The 21,615-nt window shown below is 33.2% G+C and overlaps 2 protein-coding genes across 2 annotated transcripts in view; both read left to right on the plus strand.

The window, feature by feature from the left end:
• Positions 1 to 21,615, plus strand: part of LOC126744793 (kynurenine/alpha-aminoadipate aminotransferase, mitochondrial-like) — a 411,884-nt gene that overhangs the window by 225,963 nt on the left and 164,306 nt on the right. The gene's annotated exons all lie outside the window — the stretch shown is intronic.
• LOC126744805 (vesicle-trafficking protein SEC22b-B) lies at positions 17,890 to 20,694 on the plus strand. Its single transcript, XM_050452367.1, has 4 exons — positions 17,890 to 18,080; positions 18,149 to 18,258; positions 18,312 to 18,619; positions 20,369 to 20,694. Exons 1-4 carry the CDS (start codon positions 18,006 to 18,008, stop codon positions 20,515 to 20,517), a joined length of 642 nt encoding a protein of 213 aa, XP_050308324.1. The 5' UTR covers positions 17,890 to 18,005; the 3' UTR covers positions 20,518 to 20,694.

The following is a 21,615-nucleotide window of genomic DNA, read 5'->3' on the forward strand; positions in this document are numbered from 1 at the left end:
AAACTTATTACCTTCAATTCCAACTCTTTACCAACTTCATCCCACAGCTTTCCCCTTAAATCGCGGTTGTGGTAATTTTCGTCCCTCTGGTCCCACAAAGGCACTCTCTCACGCACTAACTCAATCAAGTTTCATTTGTCTACCATTATAACAACAATTATTATGATTTATAAACACGAGCCAAATAGGAACACCAAACACGAACCAACTGGGAGAAAAACAAACTATTTTGGTTGTTGTCAGACCAGTTCAGACCCGTCGCTCCTTCCCGGACGACAACCGGCTCTAGTGTAGGAGGGAATACGGCGCCTTTGTGTTTATTTTCGTCAGACTCGGTCAGACCCATTCAGACCCGCTCAGACCGTGAAGTCTGAAGAAATTCCGCTTCCAATGTAGGAGCAGCCTAAGTTAGACTTAACATAAGTTGTAAAGGCTTATAATACTAAATGAGTTAAAATTAACAACACCAGCTTTGCCAGTTTGTTCAGCCCTTTCGTGTTAAAACAAAACTATGAATACCACAATTCCTGTGATAATACCAACTGAAGATCTTTTTAAACTCTAAATATGTGTTATATGGGTTAAATTAACTAGGCTTAAATGTATAGTTAATTTAACAGATTTGGACCGTTATACAGATTTATTAATGCCAAGCTTTGCTTATTCAATTTAAATATAAACCATAGCTGCATAGTCTGCAGCTGCTTTTTCTAGGTCAGAATAGTTGTCATCAATGCGGTTTATCTGCAACCACTTTCTCGACGTGACCGAAATTAAAATAATTTATTGTACTGTAGTTTTCCAGTGATCTGGAGTAAATAAACTGAAAATATGCCAGTTGATGAAATTCAAATAGGTTCAATAATGAAAATATTTTTTTGGCAATTTACATGCAAAACCTACCTAACATAACGAAATAAAGAAAAATCAACTTAAGACATGTAACTCATAAATATGTCTAGAACGAGGAATAATAAAATAAAAATAATATACATGTATTTAATATTTATAAAGTTTTAATTTTCCGCACTAGGAACCTAAAAGTATACACGCCAACAGATTTATTCTATCCGAGATTATTATATCCACTACGTAACTTTCACTTTTTTACTAATTGGTTTGCAGTATTACGTTGCTGGTGTATGGCCCATATTATTTCATACTTTTATTTCCGTTTCCGTTGCTATTATAGTGTAGTTTTTTTATATAATACATTGTGCCTATATTGATTTTTAATGGTAGACACTTTAAATAAATCATAGAGGCGTTTCCTAATGGTATCCTATATAATTTGATAGTGGAATTACAAAATCATATTAAATGAGTTTCGATATTCTCGCTCATACATACCCTAAAGGAAAAAATCATAAGGGTTTAGATCTGAGGAGCTAGCTGGCCATTAGATCCTTCTAATCACCCTTTTGTTGGAAGTTTTTTTTTCAATTTATTTTAACCTTATTAAATACTCGTTACCGCCACTGTCAAAAAATAAACATAATAATAACATCGTTGACATTCTGACAGTGACTATATCCCCAAAACGTCTTATCGTTATCTACTGACGATTTAATAAGAGACCCTTTTAGACCTTTCTTATCGCTACCCTCGAGTAATCTACGAGTTAATATAAATTACTTGTTCTGTTATACCGAGATAACCTTAAGTATATAAATAGTCTATATGTTATTCGTTATCTCGTCAAGTTGTTAGTTTAAATACAGGATATCATTATATAGGTATAATTTACTCCTTTATGTACCAGAGAATGACTTTTCAGTTTTATTAGCAAAAATATTATTTATGTGAAATTGATTATTATGCATTTAACTGCGTCATTAAAATTGATTCTAGAAGTTTTTGGTATTTGTAAGGATTTAAAAAATTACCACAGCGTTTCCTTGTTTTTTTTTCTCCACAGTTCATTAACAAAATGATGCTGATCTTACAGAAAAAAAGATGCAACTAAGTACACTGTTTCTTTTTCTGAGATGTTTTATATTAGAGGTTCTTTGCTATATCGTCTTTCTTCTGGCCCAGACGCTATCAAGAAGAAAAAAGACAATCCTTAGGAAATATCAATAACATACAATAGCCATTCCACTTTATACAGCTATATGCCCATATTCGCAGATATCTCAAAAATGCTGAACTAGCTGGCGAGTAAGAAATTAGCTTGTGATTTTGATTATGAATAAATCAATAAAGAAGAATATTGGCTATAATATTATAGCAGTTCTTCTTCAAGAAAATTCACCTTCAGAAAGACCGATTGAACTCGATTAAACTTACTTGAGCTATTATAACCAAGTCATCTACATATACTACAGTACTGAATCTGGATTCCTTTAATTCTAAGAGCAGCCCGTTCAAAACAATGTTACAAGTTACTAATATTCTGGATAAGCTTTCTCAGAGCAAGTACATTTCGACCTTCGATATTAACACAGCTTATTGCCAAGTACCAGTTGCAGAAGCTTTTACGGTTCCAAATCGTGAACTTTTCGAATTTAAGAGACTTTCGCTTGGTTTACATATTGCTACTACCACTTGTCCTTGGTGCTGACCTTGAACCAAATCTTTTTTATTAATGACAAATGTGTGATTGAGCCTGATTTTGAGACGCAGTTGGACGTTCTGGAGCGATAGAAGTGTCAGTTTTATGAACTTTAGTTTATATGCCTTGATTATGGATAGGGTTAGGGTTATGTTGGACGTTCTAAAACCCAAAAAAGTCACAGAAGTCAGAAAGATTGAGGGAACTTTTTGTGATACCGTAGGTACCCTAGATTTTTTGCGAAAAAATCGTAAATTTAAATGCTTAATTAGGGCCTCCCTTTTAGCTTCTCCTAATTACTCATTGGATTTTGTTGTTCAGTGCGATAGATCTGGTTGTAGTATTGGTGCTGTTCTAGTTCAACCTTATCCTGATGGTACTGAGTTATCAGTTACATAAATAGAAGTCTTGCAAAACAAGAGCAAAACTTCTCCATGGCCGAAGCACTCCCTGCCTTGCAGTTGTCTGGTCCCTTGAAAAATTCCGTCCTGTTCTTGATATGCTTTCTGGGTGCGTGCCTAAATTGGATGTATTGGATCCTGTCAGTCCAACACCTGTTATTGATATGATAGAAATAGATATTGGTATGATAGAAAAGGTAAGTTCTTTGGTTGTAGAGAAAGTAATGCTAGATTCTGGTGTGTTCGTATCCAGACCTGAATCCAGAGATTAATAACTAGAACGAGATCAATGATCTCTTGGAATCACTCTTATACAGATACAGAGAGGCTTATAAGCCTTTCAGGAGGTGTGTCATTTGTTTTCAACACAAAACTGAAATTAGGGTACAAAAAGCAAAGATGGTCAGTTATTTTAAACCTCAAAGACTTTAGGTAGTTTCTACAAATCTTGTTAGTCCTGTCCTAAGATCTCAACATTGTAGCACTTTTCTTCTAGTTGTGACTGATTATTTGAAAGAATCATGAGTTTTGCTATTTGGCGTTCCTTTTACCATTCTTGGTGATAATGGTCCTCAATATCATGGTGCATCATTCAGAAAATTTACTGAGAGTTATAAAGCCACTTAAAGTATAATGTCAACTACCATCCAAGAGAAAATCTTACAGAAAGGACCAATCGAACTATTAAAACTATGCTCAGCATATATCTTTCCAATAATCATAGAGAATACATGTTAATTTGGATAAAGTTGGTTGTGCTATTCAAACATCCACACATGATACTACAAAACTTAACCCCTATTTCGTTAACTTTGTTATTCCACAGGATTCTTCTCAGAATGATCTATAGCGTCGTACTAAATTGATGGATAAAATGTTCGAGAATATTGAACGATGATTAGAGGCATCTGAAAGGAAAAGCGTTGATAAGTATAATCTTCGTTATGGTCTTATTGAGTAGCAAATAATAGTTTTTCCGATATACCAGTTAATTGAGTAGGGGAAACTGGCCTAAAATGATACTGGGGTAAAATGGCATATCGGCCACTTCTCTAATTTGAGACGTGGCAACGCTGTCGTAAATGACAAAATGTAATTGGTTTGCAGCTGTGACCTCAGTCATAACCCCTATAAACTGTTTATCTATGACCTCAGTCGAGTCTACTCTGCGGGGCAGGATGCATGTGTTTTTAAGAAATACCGAAAAAAACTTTTTCCGAACCTGAAAACATTGTTCTGTGGTTTCCTAATTTGTCGATATCACTTGATGAGGTACAATAAGCCTAAGTACGGTTAGTCCAAGTAAAAAAATAGACTTTTTTCTTTATTTTGATGTGATTTAACCCCGGTTTTTTTTTGTGTTTTTAATAAGTATTTGGGTCATTTCTAACACACTTATTCGTTGGATAAAATGACATACACAGTGTTGGTGTAAAACGACATAGGCATTAGGCTGAAACCTATACCTATGTTTTTATGATTTCAGATAATATGGTTGTAAAGTATACGCGTAAATCGACGCGTCAAAATTGGGGTGAGGCAAGCACGAGCGAAGCTATTAAAGCAGTTCAAAACGGTGATCTGGGTTGGTTGGCGGCGTCTAAAAGATATGGTGTACCGCAAGCAACCCTTAGACGAAGGGCACAGGATAAAAATAAAAGAATAAAAGGTTCTCAAAAAGGCTTGGGTCATTATGGACCTACATTTTCTGCAGAACTTGAACGCGAGATAGTGCAACATATTAAGAAATGGGAAACATGCATGTTTGGCCTGAACACAACAGAGGTCAGGCAATTGTCATTTGAATTAGCTGAAAGGAAGAAGTTACCCCACAGATTTAACAGGATTAAGAGAAAGGCTGGCTGGGATTGGCTTGTGGGCTTTAGGGGCGCAATCCTGACATTTCACTCAGAACACCGGAAGCCACTTCAGCGGCTCGTGCGCAGGGTTTCAATAAGCCGCAAGTTGAAAAAATTTTCAATTTATTGGAACATACAGTAGCGGAACATAACATAACCTTTGACCGTATCCGAAGCCAGAGTTAATTGATGACGCACCAGCTGGGACATTGGGCTAGTGTCAAGAATCGGGCTGGATGACAGGTGACCTGTTTTGTAAGTGGCTGAAACATTTTATAAAGTTTACACATTCATCTCAAAATAACAAAACCCTCTTACTGCTTGATGGTCACCTTAGCCGCAAACAATTGAAAGTTATTACGTTGGCTAAAGAAAATGGTGTCCTAATGATTTGCTTTCCTCCGCACTGCACACACCGATTACAACCCCTGGATGTGTCATTTTTTGGTCCTCTATCTGCCTATTATAATCAAGTGATTACAAAGGGGCTCAAGAATAATCCAGGTCGCACTGTATCTCCTTTTCAAGTAGGAAAGCTATTTTCTGAAGCTCATGAACGCAGTGCAACTATGGAAAATGCCGTTAGTGGGTTCAAAAAAACAGGAATCCATCCGTTTAACGCCAATGTTTTTCCCGACTGGATGTTCGCTGCGTCATTAACAACCGCCATCCCTGAACAAAATGATCCCGAATTACAAACACGAGACCACCAAGGACCTCATCCAAACACATCCCCTCCACCATCACAAGCCGACAGGGACAGACCTGGACCATCCCATATAACTCCAAATGAAGAAGAAGATAATATACTAGACAGTAGCCGGGTTTCCGTGGAAAGCATCATTCCAATACCCAAGGTATCAGCATCTTTTAAACGAACAAATCGGAAAAGACAGGGAACGGTTGTGCTAACATCTACACCTAACATGGAAGAACTCAAGGCGAAAGAAGAAGAGAAACGTTTAGTCTTGGAGCGACGTGCAAAACGTAACCAGGTTAAAGTCAAATTGTGGATCGATGATGAAGAAAAAATCAAGATCAAGATGATGAAGATGCTGCGTGTATCTATTGTAACAGCCTTTATTCCCAGTCGAAATCAGGCGAGCTTTGGCTGCGGTGTCAAAAATGTAAAAAGTGGAGTCACGCAGAATGCGCAGGGGTCTCCCGTCGCACTAAGTTTTTTACTTGCGAACTTTGTAACTGAATAGGCATTTGTTTTTTCGTAAGTGACCAAAGCATTATATTATATTTTTGTATTTCATAATAAAGGTTTTTTCAATATTTCTACCTTTTTTATTTGCAACATTTTCTATAAAAAGGTGCATGTCATTTTGCCCAAGTATAAGCCTAAAATGACATACTGCAATTTTTTTTTAAAACTTGGTATCAATATTTTAAAGTGAAAAAAATTAAAGTTTTGTGCCTTCCATGGGAACTGGCATAAAGTAACGAACTCACTGAACTTGAAATGAATGGTCATCAATAAATATTCCTAAGTTTTGTGGAAGCTTTTGTTTAGGGTATGTCATTTTAGGCCAGTTTCCCCCAGGAACTAGTGAGTCCTATTGAGTACTTGAGTACTAAATTAACAATTAACTGTTAGTACTAGTGAGTTCTATTGAGTACTTGAGTACTAAATTAACAATTAACTGGTATATCAGAAAAATTATTCTTTGTCTGCTGCTAGTAAATTTTATACGACGAAATTGGCTCCTGAGTATCTCGGACCTTTTATTGTCCACAAATATTTGTAAGGCACTGTAAAGTTGGCTCTCAAATCTTTTGAGAGTTAACTGACGTTAAATATGATTTGTAAATTCAAGCTATAAATTGGACTTAAATTTAGATTTTTATTACTAAGTAATGTTACAACTATTTTTTTACTTTGATTCTAGAGTGTATTTTCCATACTCCGTTTCACCATTAAATATGGTCAGTATATTTTATGAAATTTAAAATTTCACGATAACTAACGTGACATTTTATATCGAAAAATTGCTTAAATTAATAAAAAATATTGTTCTTTATTATTATTTTTCATTGTGAGAATTCAATTATTTATTCGCCATGTAGGTTTTGTAAAAATATGGTTTATGAATGTATGTATGGGTTTCGTAATTGCGTTTCGTCATATAAGCGGTTTTAAAGTGTTGCGACAAAACCGGTCGTCCAACTCGTATATATACCTGCCTACATGAGTATTTTCATATTGCATCGATTACAAGAAAAACCAAAATTATTATTTTACTTAATGATCCGTGTTTTTATTTATTTTGAGTGTGAACTAGCGAATTTCTTAAAAATTTTATTTTTTCTGACTGTTTTACAGTATGGACTTTCTTTATAATTTTACCAACATACAAGTATATTTTTTGTTATTAAAACTTATTAAGGCGAAAATTAAATTAAATGTAAAATTATGATATTATAAAAAATGCTTCTTTGACGCATTTCTTACATCTAAACTAATACGACTAAGTCCACAAGTTCTGCTTAGAACCAGTGTTAATTAATCTAATTCATAGTGTCGATTGTAGAACAAAGAGTGAATACTTAGAACTCAGAATATAAATAGTTGCCACAATTATCGTAGTAGTATGTAAGTACCATAACCTCTGGGCATCAGTGACAAATTTGATTGAATAAACCATAAAACGAAGGTTATTAAAATTTTCCATGCTGTATATTTATGTACCTATATGTTGTATTATCGATTTTGTTAATTCAGGAATATTATAAATGTAAATTATCTAATTTAAATTTACAATGTGTTTTTTACTAATTTTCCTGGTATATTTTATTATGGCGGATCTATTTAGTTATTGAGTGAATGACTTGAAAACATGTTCTAAAGGAAATTCTTTGTTAACTTTGAAGGTTAGTTTATTGGTTTGAAAATTATTGGGGAAATAAACTCCTGGACAAAATTATCGCACCACTTGATTTTTAGAGATTTTTTTTTAATAAAGATAAAAAAATAAGCAAACTTATAAGCATTGTTAACTATGCATTATTAATTAACAAAAACAATTATATTTTATTTAACAAAACGAGATTTAAGTAACTAAATTCAATACAAGGAAAAGCATCGATTTTCACCAACTTCAATTTTGATACAAAAATAAAACAATAGACCCATAATGAATTCTTAATAACGTGTATTGCCACCTCTAGCTGCAATGACCGCTTGAAGTCTTCGCAGCATTTCTCGTATCAAATTATGAAAACTTTCCTGCGGATGTATTCTCACTCCTCACGAGCAGCATGTTCCATGATAAAGCATAAACATAGTTTTTGTCCAGTTCTGCTTTTTATACGAGAAAAGATATTATAACTGTTTTAACTGATATTTATTTTTATTTAAATTTTCTTAACAAAATAATTAGTGGTGCGATAATTTTGTCCAGGAGTTTATATTTCAAATCTCAATTTTCCAATTTTTTCAAGCTTCAGAAGTAATTTCATTATTTAAAAAAAATATAGAAAAACCTTTAATCTTACAATAATTACGATATAATTAGAATCAGTTCATTGATTTTATTACACGCACCCGAATTCCAATTATCATGTCCTTTAACTTTTTTGGATTTTAAGATATGAACATTTTGTACCTAGCAATTAATTTTATTGTTGAAATTATTTATATTTCAAGGTGAAAAAGACCTTAGTTATAAATAACTATTTAGTAAATAGTTGCCTAATAATTTTACTAAAACTTTCCAACTCATAATTGTCTTTGGTGGTTGAGAAATATGAGCACTTTCTCCTTAGAAATATATTTTTTTTAATTTTACTCATATTGATATTTAATGATTTTATTTCAGAGCTTGTGTTACAATTTTTCAGTCTCTTCCTTTTTCAGCTTAAAGATATGAGTTGATTAGTTATATTTCTTAAAACTCACAATCTGTAAATTTAAATAAGAAGGAACTAATACAAGTATTTTTCGAATAAAAACGAGTAATTAAACATTTATTTTTATTTATTTAATATACGGACAACCCCACTACAAAACAATTATGTAACAAAAATAAAAATAAATAATTGAACACAACTTACTTAGTAAATACAGTGAAATCTCCCATTAGCGGACATTGACGGTACCAAGTTTATTGTCCGCTAATAGGAAGTGTCCGCTAATAAGAAAACCCAAATATGTAAATGTATGTACATAATTTTTATTAACTAACATGTATTGATGAAAATTACAAGTATAAACAAACATAGGTACATTGCTACCTTAAATACCAGAAAAAGAAAACTGAAATTTAAAATCCTTAAAAATTTGTTGCAAATTTCAGATCTTATACCTTAAAAAAGTCAGATATTTTTGCCTGCTTCTTCTTTTTCATTTTTTCCTGAAAAAGGCAGGTTTGAAAATGCGATTCGATATTTTTAAGGTGTTAAGGTGTTCAAAAGCGACAAAACCATTTTTTGTAAATTTTTTTAGATCATCAACACATTTTAATGCATCGGCATAAGAAGCTTCTTCTTTTTCTTCCTTTTCTTCACTATCACTTTCCAGCAAAATTGTATTTTGTACCTCATCAGCAATGGTTTCTAGACCTCCTTCAAATGTTTCCTCCGTATAGAGTTCTTGGTCCAATATAATAAAGTCATTATCTAATGCCTTGGAAATTTGGCCAACTTCCTGACAGTTTTTCCAGAATTCCGCTAAAGTTGCCAAAGGTAAGTCATCTTCTGGATCGTAGTCTTCTGCTCGAGTATCTCCTTGAGGTGATTTTTGGAAACCAGCTTTGACAAAACAATTTTGTATAGTGCGAGGGAGAACCTTATTCCAGGGGTTCTTAATAAAATATAATGCCTCCAAAATATTAATCGATTTTGATAAATCTGAAGCAGACGATACATCATCCATTTTTGATAGGATGTGCTTTAAAATCTGGCTTCTATGAAATAATTTAAAATTTTGTATTATACCTTGGTCCATGGGCTGACATACAGAAGTTGTGTTAGGAGTAGTATTTGGGCAGCTTCACCTTTCAATTTTGCTGATTTCTCTATGATCTAAATTTTCTTCCGATTGCCATTGTGATCACAAAATACAAAAATTAAAATCCTACACCCATACCTTTCTCCCAGTTTACGGACATTTAAACTTTCCTGTTCTGCAATATTTACAACCTCCATTTTTTGCCTCAGCGTTAAAAAGTTTCTAACGGGCGCCATGTCATCTGCTTCAATTACAAGACGGTACTAAAACAATACATACGTGGATACTAAAGTGGCGTGATTTTTTTCCTGGAGTAACGTAACGGTCATTTTTGTCCGCTTTCGGAGATCCGTGTCCGTTGTTGAGGAATTTTGCGCGTTATGGGGTTGAAAATGTTTGTCCTTGTCCGTCCGACAGAGCGTCCGCTAATGAGAATTTATTTTATAGGAAATTGTTCTTTAAAATCTCGTGACAAAAAATACTGTCCATTAATAGGACATGTCCAGTATTGAGAGCTGTCCGCTAAGAGGAATTTCACTGTAACTAGGGAACATTGAATGGTATCCTGCTTAGGAGTTCAGCACAAACCATCTGAAGGTTAATACCTCTCTGATGTAAAGTTTTCATATGTAATACATTTAAAGTATCATTATATACGTAACGAAGTTTATTAAGACTTTTCAATAAATTCCTAATTATTCTATCAGGAGTTTTATTGATTGCTTCTTTGTTGTTAATCTTAAACCAGAAGCTTTTAGGGTCAGTATATAATAAGTGAGCTAAATTTAAAATATAGTTTTAGTAATAAACATCTGGCATGATTTTACAGCTAGCTCTCAAACCTGAGAACAACTACTTAATCAACCATACTCTGACTACATTTAAAGCCTTACTTACTTTAAAGCCTATAAAAGTCGAAAGGAAAGTAAATTTCTAATGTAAATGTGTCTATTTTTTAGATAATTTATTTACAAAAAATGCCAATAAAATAATATTTTATTAAGAGATCAAAATTATTTCGTTGGGCGCCAAAAATGTTATTTTTTTAATTGTTATGGAAATAAACTAAAATATGAAATATATGCATATACTGTACGTACACGTAAGATCAAACTTACGTACAACCTCTCCCCTGCTTATCACAGCAACGGTCTTCGAAGTACTGAGGGTACTGCGTTCATTTCGTTCATCCTACATCAATATATTTTCCATGGTTCAAGGTGATTTTAAGTTGGTATGTTACTATCGCCATCTAGTAAGTCGTGTTAGCAGCCTCTAGTGAAAGTTCAGAAAGGTTCCTTTTTGCTGAAAAGGTGGTTTTTGGTTGGTTAATTTTTAAATGTTCAGCAGTTGGTTGTGTAAAACTGGTTAATTTTATAGGTTCCTTCTTTTTGAAATTTTCTCGTGAATTCCGAAATACTTAAAATGCTTGTGAAGTATTTTGTATTGTATTTAGTATGGAAACTAGTTTTTATTTTGTCGGGCAATTGGCTTTGAAATTTATATTTAATTTTGCATTTAAAGTAATTTCCAGTTTGTTCTTCTAAAGTTTTAGACCGCTGATTATATATTTTTTTTCCTTGCTTTTGAAGTCAATCTTCCAATGATTTTACATAATTTTTCGTTTCTCTAAGCAATTTGAGTAATTTTCTATGTATTTCCAAATTTTAAATAATTTTTAATTTTATTCTAAGGATCCGATGTAACTTTTTTATGAAAAAAAAAATCCGAGAAAAAAAAATGTTTTCCAGGCAGTGGAGTAATTTTTATGTATCCCATAAAATTGGCGTATTTTATAAATGATTTCCAGGCATTTGACGTCATTTTACTATTTATTTCAGGAATTTAACATAATTGTATATATTTTATTCATATTATTTTTTATATTTTTTCATAATATTTAATAATTTCAAATATGTTTTTAAGTATGCCAGAAATATGAAAAGAAAAGATGACTTCCAGGCATTTGACGTCATTTTTAAGTTTTTCAATTAAAAACATAAGAGGAATAAGTGCCTATATTTCCAAGACTTTTGGACTTAATAGCTACGTTTACAACGCGTGTACCAAAAATGTTGTTGTTGTAATTTGTACACAAAAAAGAAGAATAGAGGACAAGCTTAAGCCTTAAAAAATTATTAGTTTAGTTTTATTATATTTAAACAATAACACTTTTAAAGATTTAGAGATTATGTCCTATAATTCTTCGTCTAAACTGATAAACTCCCTTCAACTGATATTTTGATTCTAGAGATAATCCTGCGCTAATTTAACCCTCAAAATCAATCCTTGTAAACAGGGCTCTACTAAATAAAAATAGTCCATCATTTGATCCATGGATCTAATAGATCCCTGCGTTGTAAACGTAGCTATTGATACTACTAGTACTTAACCATTTTTAATAATAATTTGAAAGTACAATAGTGGAGTTTTTCTTAGAAAGTACCTATTGATTTAACACATAAATCGTATAGTAATTCAACATACTAATTATCCTTTTACTAAAACATTTCACTTACCACTTGTGCCTGACTGATCTTGCTTAGTGGTCCAGAGACTTGCAAAATTAGGTGTTACGCTGAAACGAGTAGCTTCGACAAAAAATCTGAATGAAATAAGTAAAGTCGCTAATTACCAAGGTCAGGCCATTAGCATCAAACCAAAGTTTTTCATTCACTTTTTTCATGCTACTCACACTCATTTCATGCTATCGCATCTGCCTTTCAATAAAGTAATATTTATGCAACTGTACGCACTATTACTTTCAAACAACAGACTACCCTTGAGGACTAGACTCAGGATTTACTGGTGTTTTCCAGTATGGATTGCGGTTCGTCCTTTTGCGTCAGGATTTCATTGCTTACTAGGTATGCTTTGCTTAGCAGGCCTGTGGTAGGTGCTAGAGTAGTGCAGCACATAGGATAGACTTTTGTTCTCGATTGCACAAACGATATAATATGGATTCAACTGGTTACTTCAGAATGTGTTTTTGTAGTATCACTTGGTCCTGGATCGCCATCAGTTCACCGAATATCGTTTAAAGAAAAATGTATCCACTTGTCAGGTTGTATTTATTGCGACGACGTCTTGATGCAAACTTACAAAATACCATCCATGAATAGGTTTGCTTTTCCATTTCGTTTTAAGTGTTTCGTAGTAGTTTTCTTCAGGAGGAGGTACCCTACCAGGTTCAAGGCGGAGTATTTGGCATGGGCGTTCGAGAGGCTTCGGTAAACAGGTAAGTTTTTTGTTCGTATGTATTTAGATGGTTTAGGTTTTTCCTTTTTATAAGTATCTTCAAGGTTAAGAAGTCTTCGTCTGCGTTTTCTTTTTTTAGGCTAAGATATTTTATATGTTAGTAACACCGGGTGCAAACTATGCACCTATGATGTTCCATATATGTTTGATATTGAGATTTTAACCAGTGTTATAATATTTTTCGTAATATATGTGTACTCTACGCAGTACTCCTGCTTTGCGCATACTCACGAGATTGTGTTTTCCAAGGTCTTTCTTTATAACATTGTCCATGCATGTTGCTCCGATGACGATTGGGATGACTTCAGTGTGTCCGTTCCACATTCTTTGCATTTCGCTTTGTAGATCTTTGTATTTAAGATGTTTCTCTGATTTTTTTTGTATTCGATATTTCAGTACCACGTCGGATTCAATGGCTTTCATTTCTCTGTCTGCATATATTTTTTTCATCCCATATAAGTCTGGGCTGTCGACTATACTGGATCTGGTTCGTGTTCATACCACTTATCTTTCACTTTGACGGTGTAGTGCTTACATATATTTCAATATAGTTGCCTAATTTTTATTATAATTAGTATAAGATCCAGAAATCCCCTTGCCAATTGTAAAATATTGTACTCTTCTAAAAAAAGATTACGTCTGATTTGTGACTGTGTTGACCCTTGTGCCTTGGCCAATGTTAATCTGAGGCAATTGGTCTAACAGCTGGTCAATCTAGTCGAATTAGTTAAAAAGGAGACATGCTGTTAAGTCGTGTAATAAATTGTTCTTTCGCGCCAGCAAGATGCTTTTTTTTTGGGGTTACATTACGAAAATTTAATTATATTAAATATATCCCAAATAATTTATTCATTTAGTAGAGCTATCTTGTAATTTGACAATATTCTTCAGTTAAATAATATCTACAGTATGTTTCATAAAAACGCAAACAGGGCCGGTATTATAAGACCATTTTGACAGATAACTTAAAGTGAACTTGTGCAATAACGTCACATGTCACAGTTCACGTTAAAATATAGAAGTACACTTTATCGGATGGATGGGGTATCAGTTAAAGTTAACTTTCTAAAAAAATCCTGGTTTTTGACATATATTCTGTCAATAATTTTGAATATAACCTAACACTGAAAAACCGGTAAAAAACGAAATTATCTCCTCGAGACTACCGGACTGTCAAGCATATGATATGTCATACAAAATGCCGCCATTTTTCAAAGTTCTTTAGCTTGTAGATGCTTTCTTTCTAGTAGTATATCTACGGCCAAGCCAAGCCAAAATAAAAACATGAAAAATTCATCTTTTGACAGTAGCACGTGGCCCTAATAACGTCTCAAAGACGAAGAAAAAGAAGTATGGGGCGTTTATAAAACTGACATTTTATTGCTAACGGTAACTTGATAGTTAAAGTTAACTTTTGGAAAATATTTATAATACGGGCCCTAAAGCATGTAACTTTTCTATTCATTATATTAAAGAGTTAGCAACAATTCTGGCAATTAGAGAAGAATAATAAACAATAAAGCATATTTTGACTCGAAGTTTCTTGTTTGCTAAATTTTTTTACCGAATCTTAATACCCCACACAGTAATTCTCACAAAAAGCCATCCCCATTAAAAAATCTACCTATATCTCGTCAACAAGCGTGACTGAAAACGTGTGCTGTTAAAATTACATGTATAGGGGTCACCCGCTCGAACAACCCCCCCAATACTATTGTCATAAGTGACGATATGCGGGTAAATGCTGGCCTCTAAACGACACCACCCTTAGCGAGGGTAAAATTTACTTTTAAAATTCCCAGAGTCGTTAATAATTAAATCGAGAGGGTCGCGTGTATAATAATAGTAACACCAATATTGTATAAACTTGATTTGTTTAGGGATGGGCAAAACGAACCTACTATTAAGAGCTAATAAAAATCTGCTGATAAGGGAAATGTATAGTTGTATTGAAATGTTGTTGAGTTTTCTTATATATTTCTAGTATATAAAGTGTTTAAATCACCCTGCATCTAAAGATCTTAAGCAAATATAAGAATTGGATGGAAGGAAAGGATGCCAAGAAGGAAAACTAAGAAATATCCTGTTCTTTCTTTACCACATCTGATAGTTGGTGATCACCTTGTATCTCTCAGAGATTTAACTAACAAGACGAAGGTGATTCGTTAAGTTCTCTATGGTTTTGTAAGTCTACAGACCAAACAAGATCCTCTCTTCTTCTTATGGGGTCTATTAATTCCAACTGTTGGCGACTAACCTGGCAATTCTGACTTTGTTAACGGAGCAGTCCAGTCAAGTACATTGTCTTTTGAAGCCCAAAGATTCTTTTTCGTTCCAATCCCCTCTTACCCTACACTTGTCCTTGTAGAATTTAGTTATTTGTTCCTCATAATATGGCCTAGGTATTCCAATTTTTCCAACGTTTTTTAATTGTGGTAATCACATTCCTTTCCTATTCTGCGTATGACTCCGTTATTTATGACTCGGTCGATACAGGGGATTCTTAGGATGCGTCTGTAAGAACACATTGACTGTTTACCTTCGTGCCAAGATATGTGTAGCTTTCAACTTTTTTAATTGGCTTTAGTTAATAGCCAGCTGTGCATTGAAGACTGGACGTTTGCTAATGACCATATATATTGTTTCCTTGTTTAGGTCTAATCCGTACTATTGGCTAATTTCATTATACTTGCCATCAGTGTCTGTAAGCTTCCAAGGCTTGTTTGAAGATATCTTCGGAGTAAACATTAAACAACAGTGGGATAGAACACATCCTTCCACCACACTTTATTGAAATTGCTTCTATCAACTGGTTGTGTACTCTTATGTTAGGATTTTGGTTATAGTAAATATTGTTGATGATTCTCAGATCTTTATCATATATGCCAATCTCTTTTAGGACTTTCCTCTTGTGCTTGTGTTTACCATTAAAAAAAAAACTTACACAGTCTCAGTACAGCAACGGTGGAATGTCAACATAGTTTAGTTGTATTTTTCGTTAAAACGAGTTATTTTAAATCAAAATATTATAAAAATATACGAGTTATTCAATAATTTCTCTCAATACTTCTATAAGGGATGCAAATAAAGAAAAAACAGCCTTAAAAATTGTAACCAGGATGTTATTCTTGTTTGTTTCTGGATTTGCTTCAGATGTTACAGAAGAAGAGACATACATTTTATTATACTCTGTAACACTGGTAAAAAATAGAAGAAATCATCTACACTTGTCCTACGATTCAGGTTGGGCAGCATTACCCCCCACCAGAACATAAGATTCTGGTGGTGGTACTTTGATTTTTGTGAGGGACTGTATTCGGATAATAAAGGAAACAATACATTCTCCTATAAATGTTGAGAAACCTTTTAAATATTGCTCAGTTCATATAACCTGTTCAAATCTGTATGTTTTAGCTCACCATTTGATGGTTTTGACATCTTCTTGTCAAGAGTTGAGGAGGGCCTGTCAAAGTGAAAGCCCAATACAAGGCTTATAGTCTCAGGTAATTTTAACATCAAATGTATTACAGGAAATCCTGATACAGTAAACTTAATGGTAAATTTTAGCCCTAAGCAAACTATATTTGAACCTACATGACAGGAAACATGTTCAGATGATAATATCTTTGTGAGTCAGGATGTGCATATTTTTCTTATCATTTTGAATGAGATTAATGTGTCTGATCATAAGTGTCAAATGATTAAATGCATATGAGTTAAACCTGTATAAGCAAATTGGTCAAATCATAATTATAAAACTTGCAAACCAATTACCCAACAAGGCTTAAATGTCCTTTTTGGTCTGGTTGATAATGCCTTTTGGCCATTCGTAATGATCGCAAACAATGCTAATACACAAAAATTTAAAAACGTATACAAATAAGCCATAATGCCAGCTAAAATACAGGCAAACAATTTTTTTTTATTTCTCAAAAAATCAGTACAAATGTAAATATATCAACTGAAATCACCAGCTTCTCTTCCAATAGTCCACAATCCACTAATGACTCACTTTACTTTTTTGTTTAAACAATTTTTTTAAACTAATTCACTTTTCTCCCAATAACAGTTCAGAAAGCAAAGAAACACGACCTTGGGCATTTTCAAACTATAGCCTCAGCCATAATTGAGAGGTTTCATAACATGAAATAGACCTCTGCCCTGTTCTGCGATCTGAGCAAGGCCTTTGACTATGTTGACCCTGATATTTAAACTCATTGCATCAATACCGCTAGCACGTTGTTAGCTGACCTGGGGTTACATCAGCCAACAGTGATATTTATGAGTATTGGAGTCCCACAAGGATCGGTCTTGGTCCTATCTTATTGCTCATTTATTAAAATGACCTGCCCTTAAATGAAACCAGGGCTGATCACACAACATGGAGGCACAGAGTAGGACACAAGGGTGGTTTTGCCCGTATCGGCTTTTGATAAATGCAAGAAAAACAAATTTCATGCTATTTACCTTAAGAGAGTGTCCCAATTTTCTAAAGCAATTATGAACTTGATCAACTGGTGCGGTTTTTGTGGGTGGAACTTGACTCTATACGTCGGTAGAATATTGACTGAAAATACACTCTTAAATAAAGTTAATAAAGGGATATATTTACTCAGAAATGTCAATTGTATAAATATTTAAGATGGATCATATATTAACCCTCCTTGACTTATGTAACCTCTCTTGTGTTGTTCGAATTTGAATTTTCTAAATTTCTATTTGCGTGATATTAAAGAATCTTATGTTTTAGCGCCCTCTACAAAATACCGCGTGCAACAGTTTTTCACGCACACGAAGTGTCCTCTCCTCTGCTACATTTCTAACCTCTAATGCTTTGCTAACCTAAAAAATTTTAAATGTCAGTTGTCACAACAAATGACAACAAGACGAAGATGACGTGTATTTAAAAATTAAACAATAAATTTATGTTTTTGGGTGAATTTTGTGAAATTATTTATTAAAAAATTAAATAACAAATAATGGCTCTTATGACAATGATAGCCCGCATAGCGGACGGACTTCCGTTAGCAGCTACAATGCAAGAAGACGAACAGGTACAAAATTGCAACAAAAAAATTAAAAACACTACATTTGTTTATCTTTTTAACTCGCCCTTTTCCAGACTGGGCGAAACATTTTAGATTACCAAAACCAGGCGAAAATGTTGTTTAGAAAACTGGGGCCTCAGTCCCCGCCCAGATGCACCATTGAAACAGGTCCCTATTTATTCCAGTAAGTTATTTTACTTCCATTAAATTCCTTACAATATGTTTTCAATATTTCAGCTATTTAATAGAGTATGAAGTGTGTTATTTGGTATTATGTGAGAAAACCTTCTCTAAAAGGTTGGCCTACTCTTATTTGGAGGATATAGCACAAGAATTTCACTCGCAATATGGCAGAAAAGTGAATACAGTCACTAGGCCCTATAGCTTCATTGAGTTCGATACTTACATTCAAAAAGCAAAGAAGCAATTTAGTGATTCAAGATCAAGAAGGAATTTAAATGTTATTAATAATCAACTGCAGGATGTACAGAGGATAATGGTGCAAAATATTGATGATGTTTTGCAAAGGGGCACAGTTCTTTCAGGTAAGTTATAACGGTAAGAAATTATAAGAAGCAACAGTTGCATTCCTGTTAGTTTTTCATTAGTCCATTAATTTTAGACATAAAGTTGTTATTAATTTTACTAATTTTATAATTTTAATATTTTTTTAGTGAACATTTAGTTATACAGAACTATAAGAAAACATTTAAATGATAAAAAATTGCAGTTTTGTAATCCCGAACAGCAATTGTGAATTTATAATTAGAGTTTGGCGGATATTATATAAAAGATCTAATAAGTTTTATATATTTATAATAATTTTTAATATAAATAAATAATGCCTTTATTCAACTATTTCTTTATACATACAATGCAAAAACATGAAAATGTACACTCACATCACATGCACAAGAATAGCGCAACTGGTGAAGTTTAGCCTCCTGGCCACTCAACTAATTTTCCACATATTAAGTTCACCATCTTTAAATGTTAACAGAAAAAGTTCAATAGAATGCTTTTAAGAGATGACACTGAGGATAAAACAGTTTTAACCAACCGTAACAATATAACAATGCAGTACATATATATACATACAATATATCTGTCACTAAAGTATATCTGTCACACTATATCTGTCACTATATACATACAATATAAAGTCCTAAAAATCTACTGCACATCTAATAAATACCTCTTGTACTTAGACCTTAAATAACCAGTATTGCATACCTTAAATTGAAGAGGTAAATTATTGTATAAGTTAACCTAATTATAACTAAAACTTAAAAAAAAAGGTCTATGTTGTGGCATTGTTAAATAATTTTTATCTCGTAAAGAACAATTATGCTATTACAACAATTGTGGCACCTTTAAAACAACATAATTTAAAAAAACTAACCAATTTATAAAATATGCTTTACTGTCCAAAGTAGAGTAACTTGATGACAAAGCTGAAGAAAAATGTAACAAGAGTACAATACAGTAACACTAAACTTGACCATTGAAAATGAAACTCTAAAAACAAACAAAGTTAAAACTGCTCATTGAAAAACTCCCGAACGGCATAATAAGCTCTTGTTAGTAGCACATTCTTTACTTGCCTGCCTAAACATATTTTTATCAGAAATCCTTCTTAAGCTAACTGGCAAATGATTGAAAAGCCTTAATCCTTTGAAAATAATGGAGCCATGCACCTAAATGTTCATTTAAGGAAAGTGAACATTGACTATTTTTAAAGGTCATAATATCAGTTTGAAACATATAAGGATAACTTGTTTGAATCGCACAATTCTGTTTAAATCCTTGCATTTACACAAAATTTGGTATGATCAGAGAACAATGCAAATCTACCAAAAAGATTCAAACTTGCAATATCATTAATGTACAGTAATAAGAAAACTGGATCCAACACTAAGCCCTGGGATTTTCCACAATGTATGACCCTCTGATCAGACTTGAACTGATTAAATTCTATTGCCTAAGTAGGACTCAAGCCAGCTGAAGCATAGAACCCTAATTCCATAGATCTTTGATACAAACAATCAAAAGCTTTTGCCAAATTACAAAACACACTAAAATCTCTATTCATTAATGCTTAAATACCTCTTCTCTCCTTTTAAAAATTAAAAATAGCATCATTTGTAGATCCAAGTTTTAAGAAACCATATTGTGCTGAATTTAGTATTCTATTGCTCTCTGCAAAAATAATGACCACATTTCAAATTGGTGTATAAAATTAGTTTGGTAGTAATATGTCAATAAGTGAAACTGAATTGATTTCTTTATTTCAGAATTGGATACGAAAACCCAAAATCTATCGCTGCTTACTCAAAAATACAAAAAAGACGCCACTTATCTAAACACAAAATCTATGTATGTTAAGGCAGCAATTGGAGGACTGGTTGTGTTTGTGTTTTTCCTCTACTTTTGGGTGTTGTAAAAAAAATATGCTGTTATTTTGTTTTATTACTGTGTCTATAGAATCTGTAAGTGTAAATAAATATCTGAGGTGACTGGTAATGTGATTTTAGATGAATTATTTGTCATCTTGATTGGTATGGTTATTTATTTTGTTTAAGAGAAATATGATAGCTACATTAAAATATTATTTTCCATGCTTCTTGTTATTTTTTTTTAAGTTATCTTTTAGGGAAAACTACTTTTCTCAAATACTAGTAGCAGATAATGCTAAAATCGGATTAGGAAATTGCAATTACTTCTAAATAAAAAAAGGTAGGTTTTAGTTATGAAAAGCCATCCAGATAATTTAAAATGTTATTATATAATTTAAATTCTATAAGGCTTAAATCTATGTGACTTACTACTAGTTTTCATCACTTTTCCTGTTGATCCTGATATTGTCTTTTCCTTGAGAGCAACTTGGAATAGCTGTGGGCTTTTACGAACTGAGACCTTCTTTCGCCCATTGGTTCCAAATAATTGGGCATGTTCTTCTCTAGTCACGGCGACACTCTTGCCAGGTTTTGTTAGATTAGAAAGAATTTCCTCTCGTTCCATTTTAATCCCCTGGTTCACGCTATTCCGTAAAAGAGGATCCTCGTGAGCAATTGACTTAAAAAAATTTGAGCTTCTTACCGCTGATAGTAGAGACTTCTGATCCAATTGTCTTAAAATCAAACACCAAACCTCAACGGGAAGCGTGGGCAGCACAACAGTACAAGCACTTATGAAGGGAAGCAGTTGGTACATCATATTGGAGTTGTTGACAGCACAATAGTTGAAAATAGAATGGCTTCCGGAGCCTCTAAGGGATCTATTTATATGGAGATGTGTGCAATAGACCATAAAGTGTAGTGATCCGGAAAGAAAATAAATAGAAAATAGGATAGTTAGAGATGGGCAAGATGAATATGAAAGGGTGATTGACTGAGAACCAAATAACCTATTCTCTTATCAATATGGTTCAATAGATCTGGATTAGAGAGTTGCATAGCCATGATTCTTCTTTTAATTCACAAGGATTGAGATTTAAGGGTAATAGCTTCTTGTCATCTGCTTCATTTTGATGATGGTCTAG

This window comes from Anthonomus grandis, chromosome 14, assembly GCF_022605725.1.
Source record: "Anthonomus grandis grandis chromosome 14, icAntGran1.3, whole genome shotgun sequence".
NCBI classification, from domain to species: Eukaryota; Metazoa; Arthropoda; class Insecta; order Coleoptera; family Curculionidae; genus Anthonomus; species Anthonomus grandis.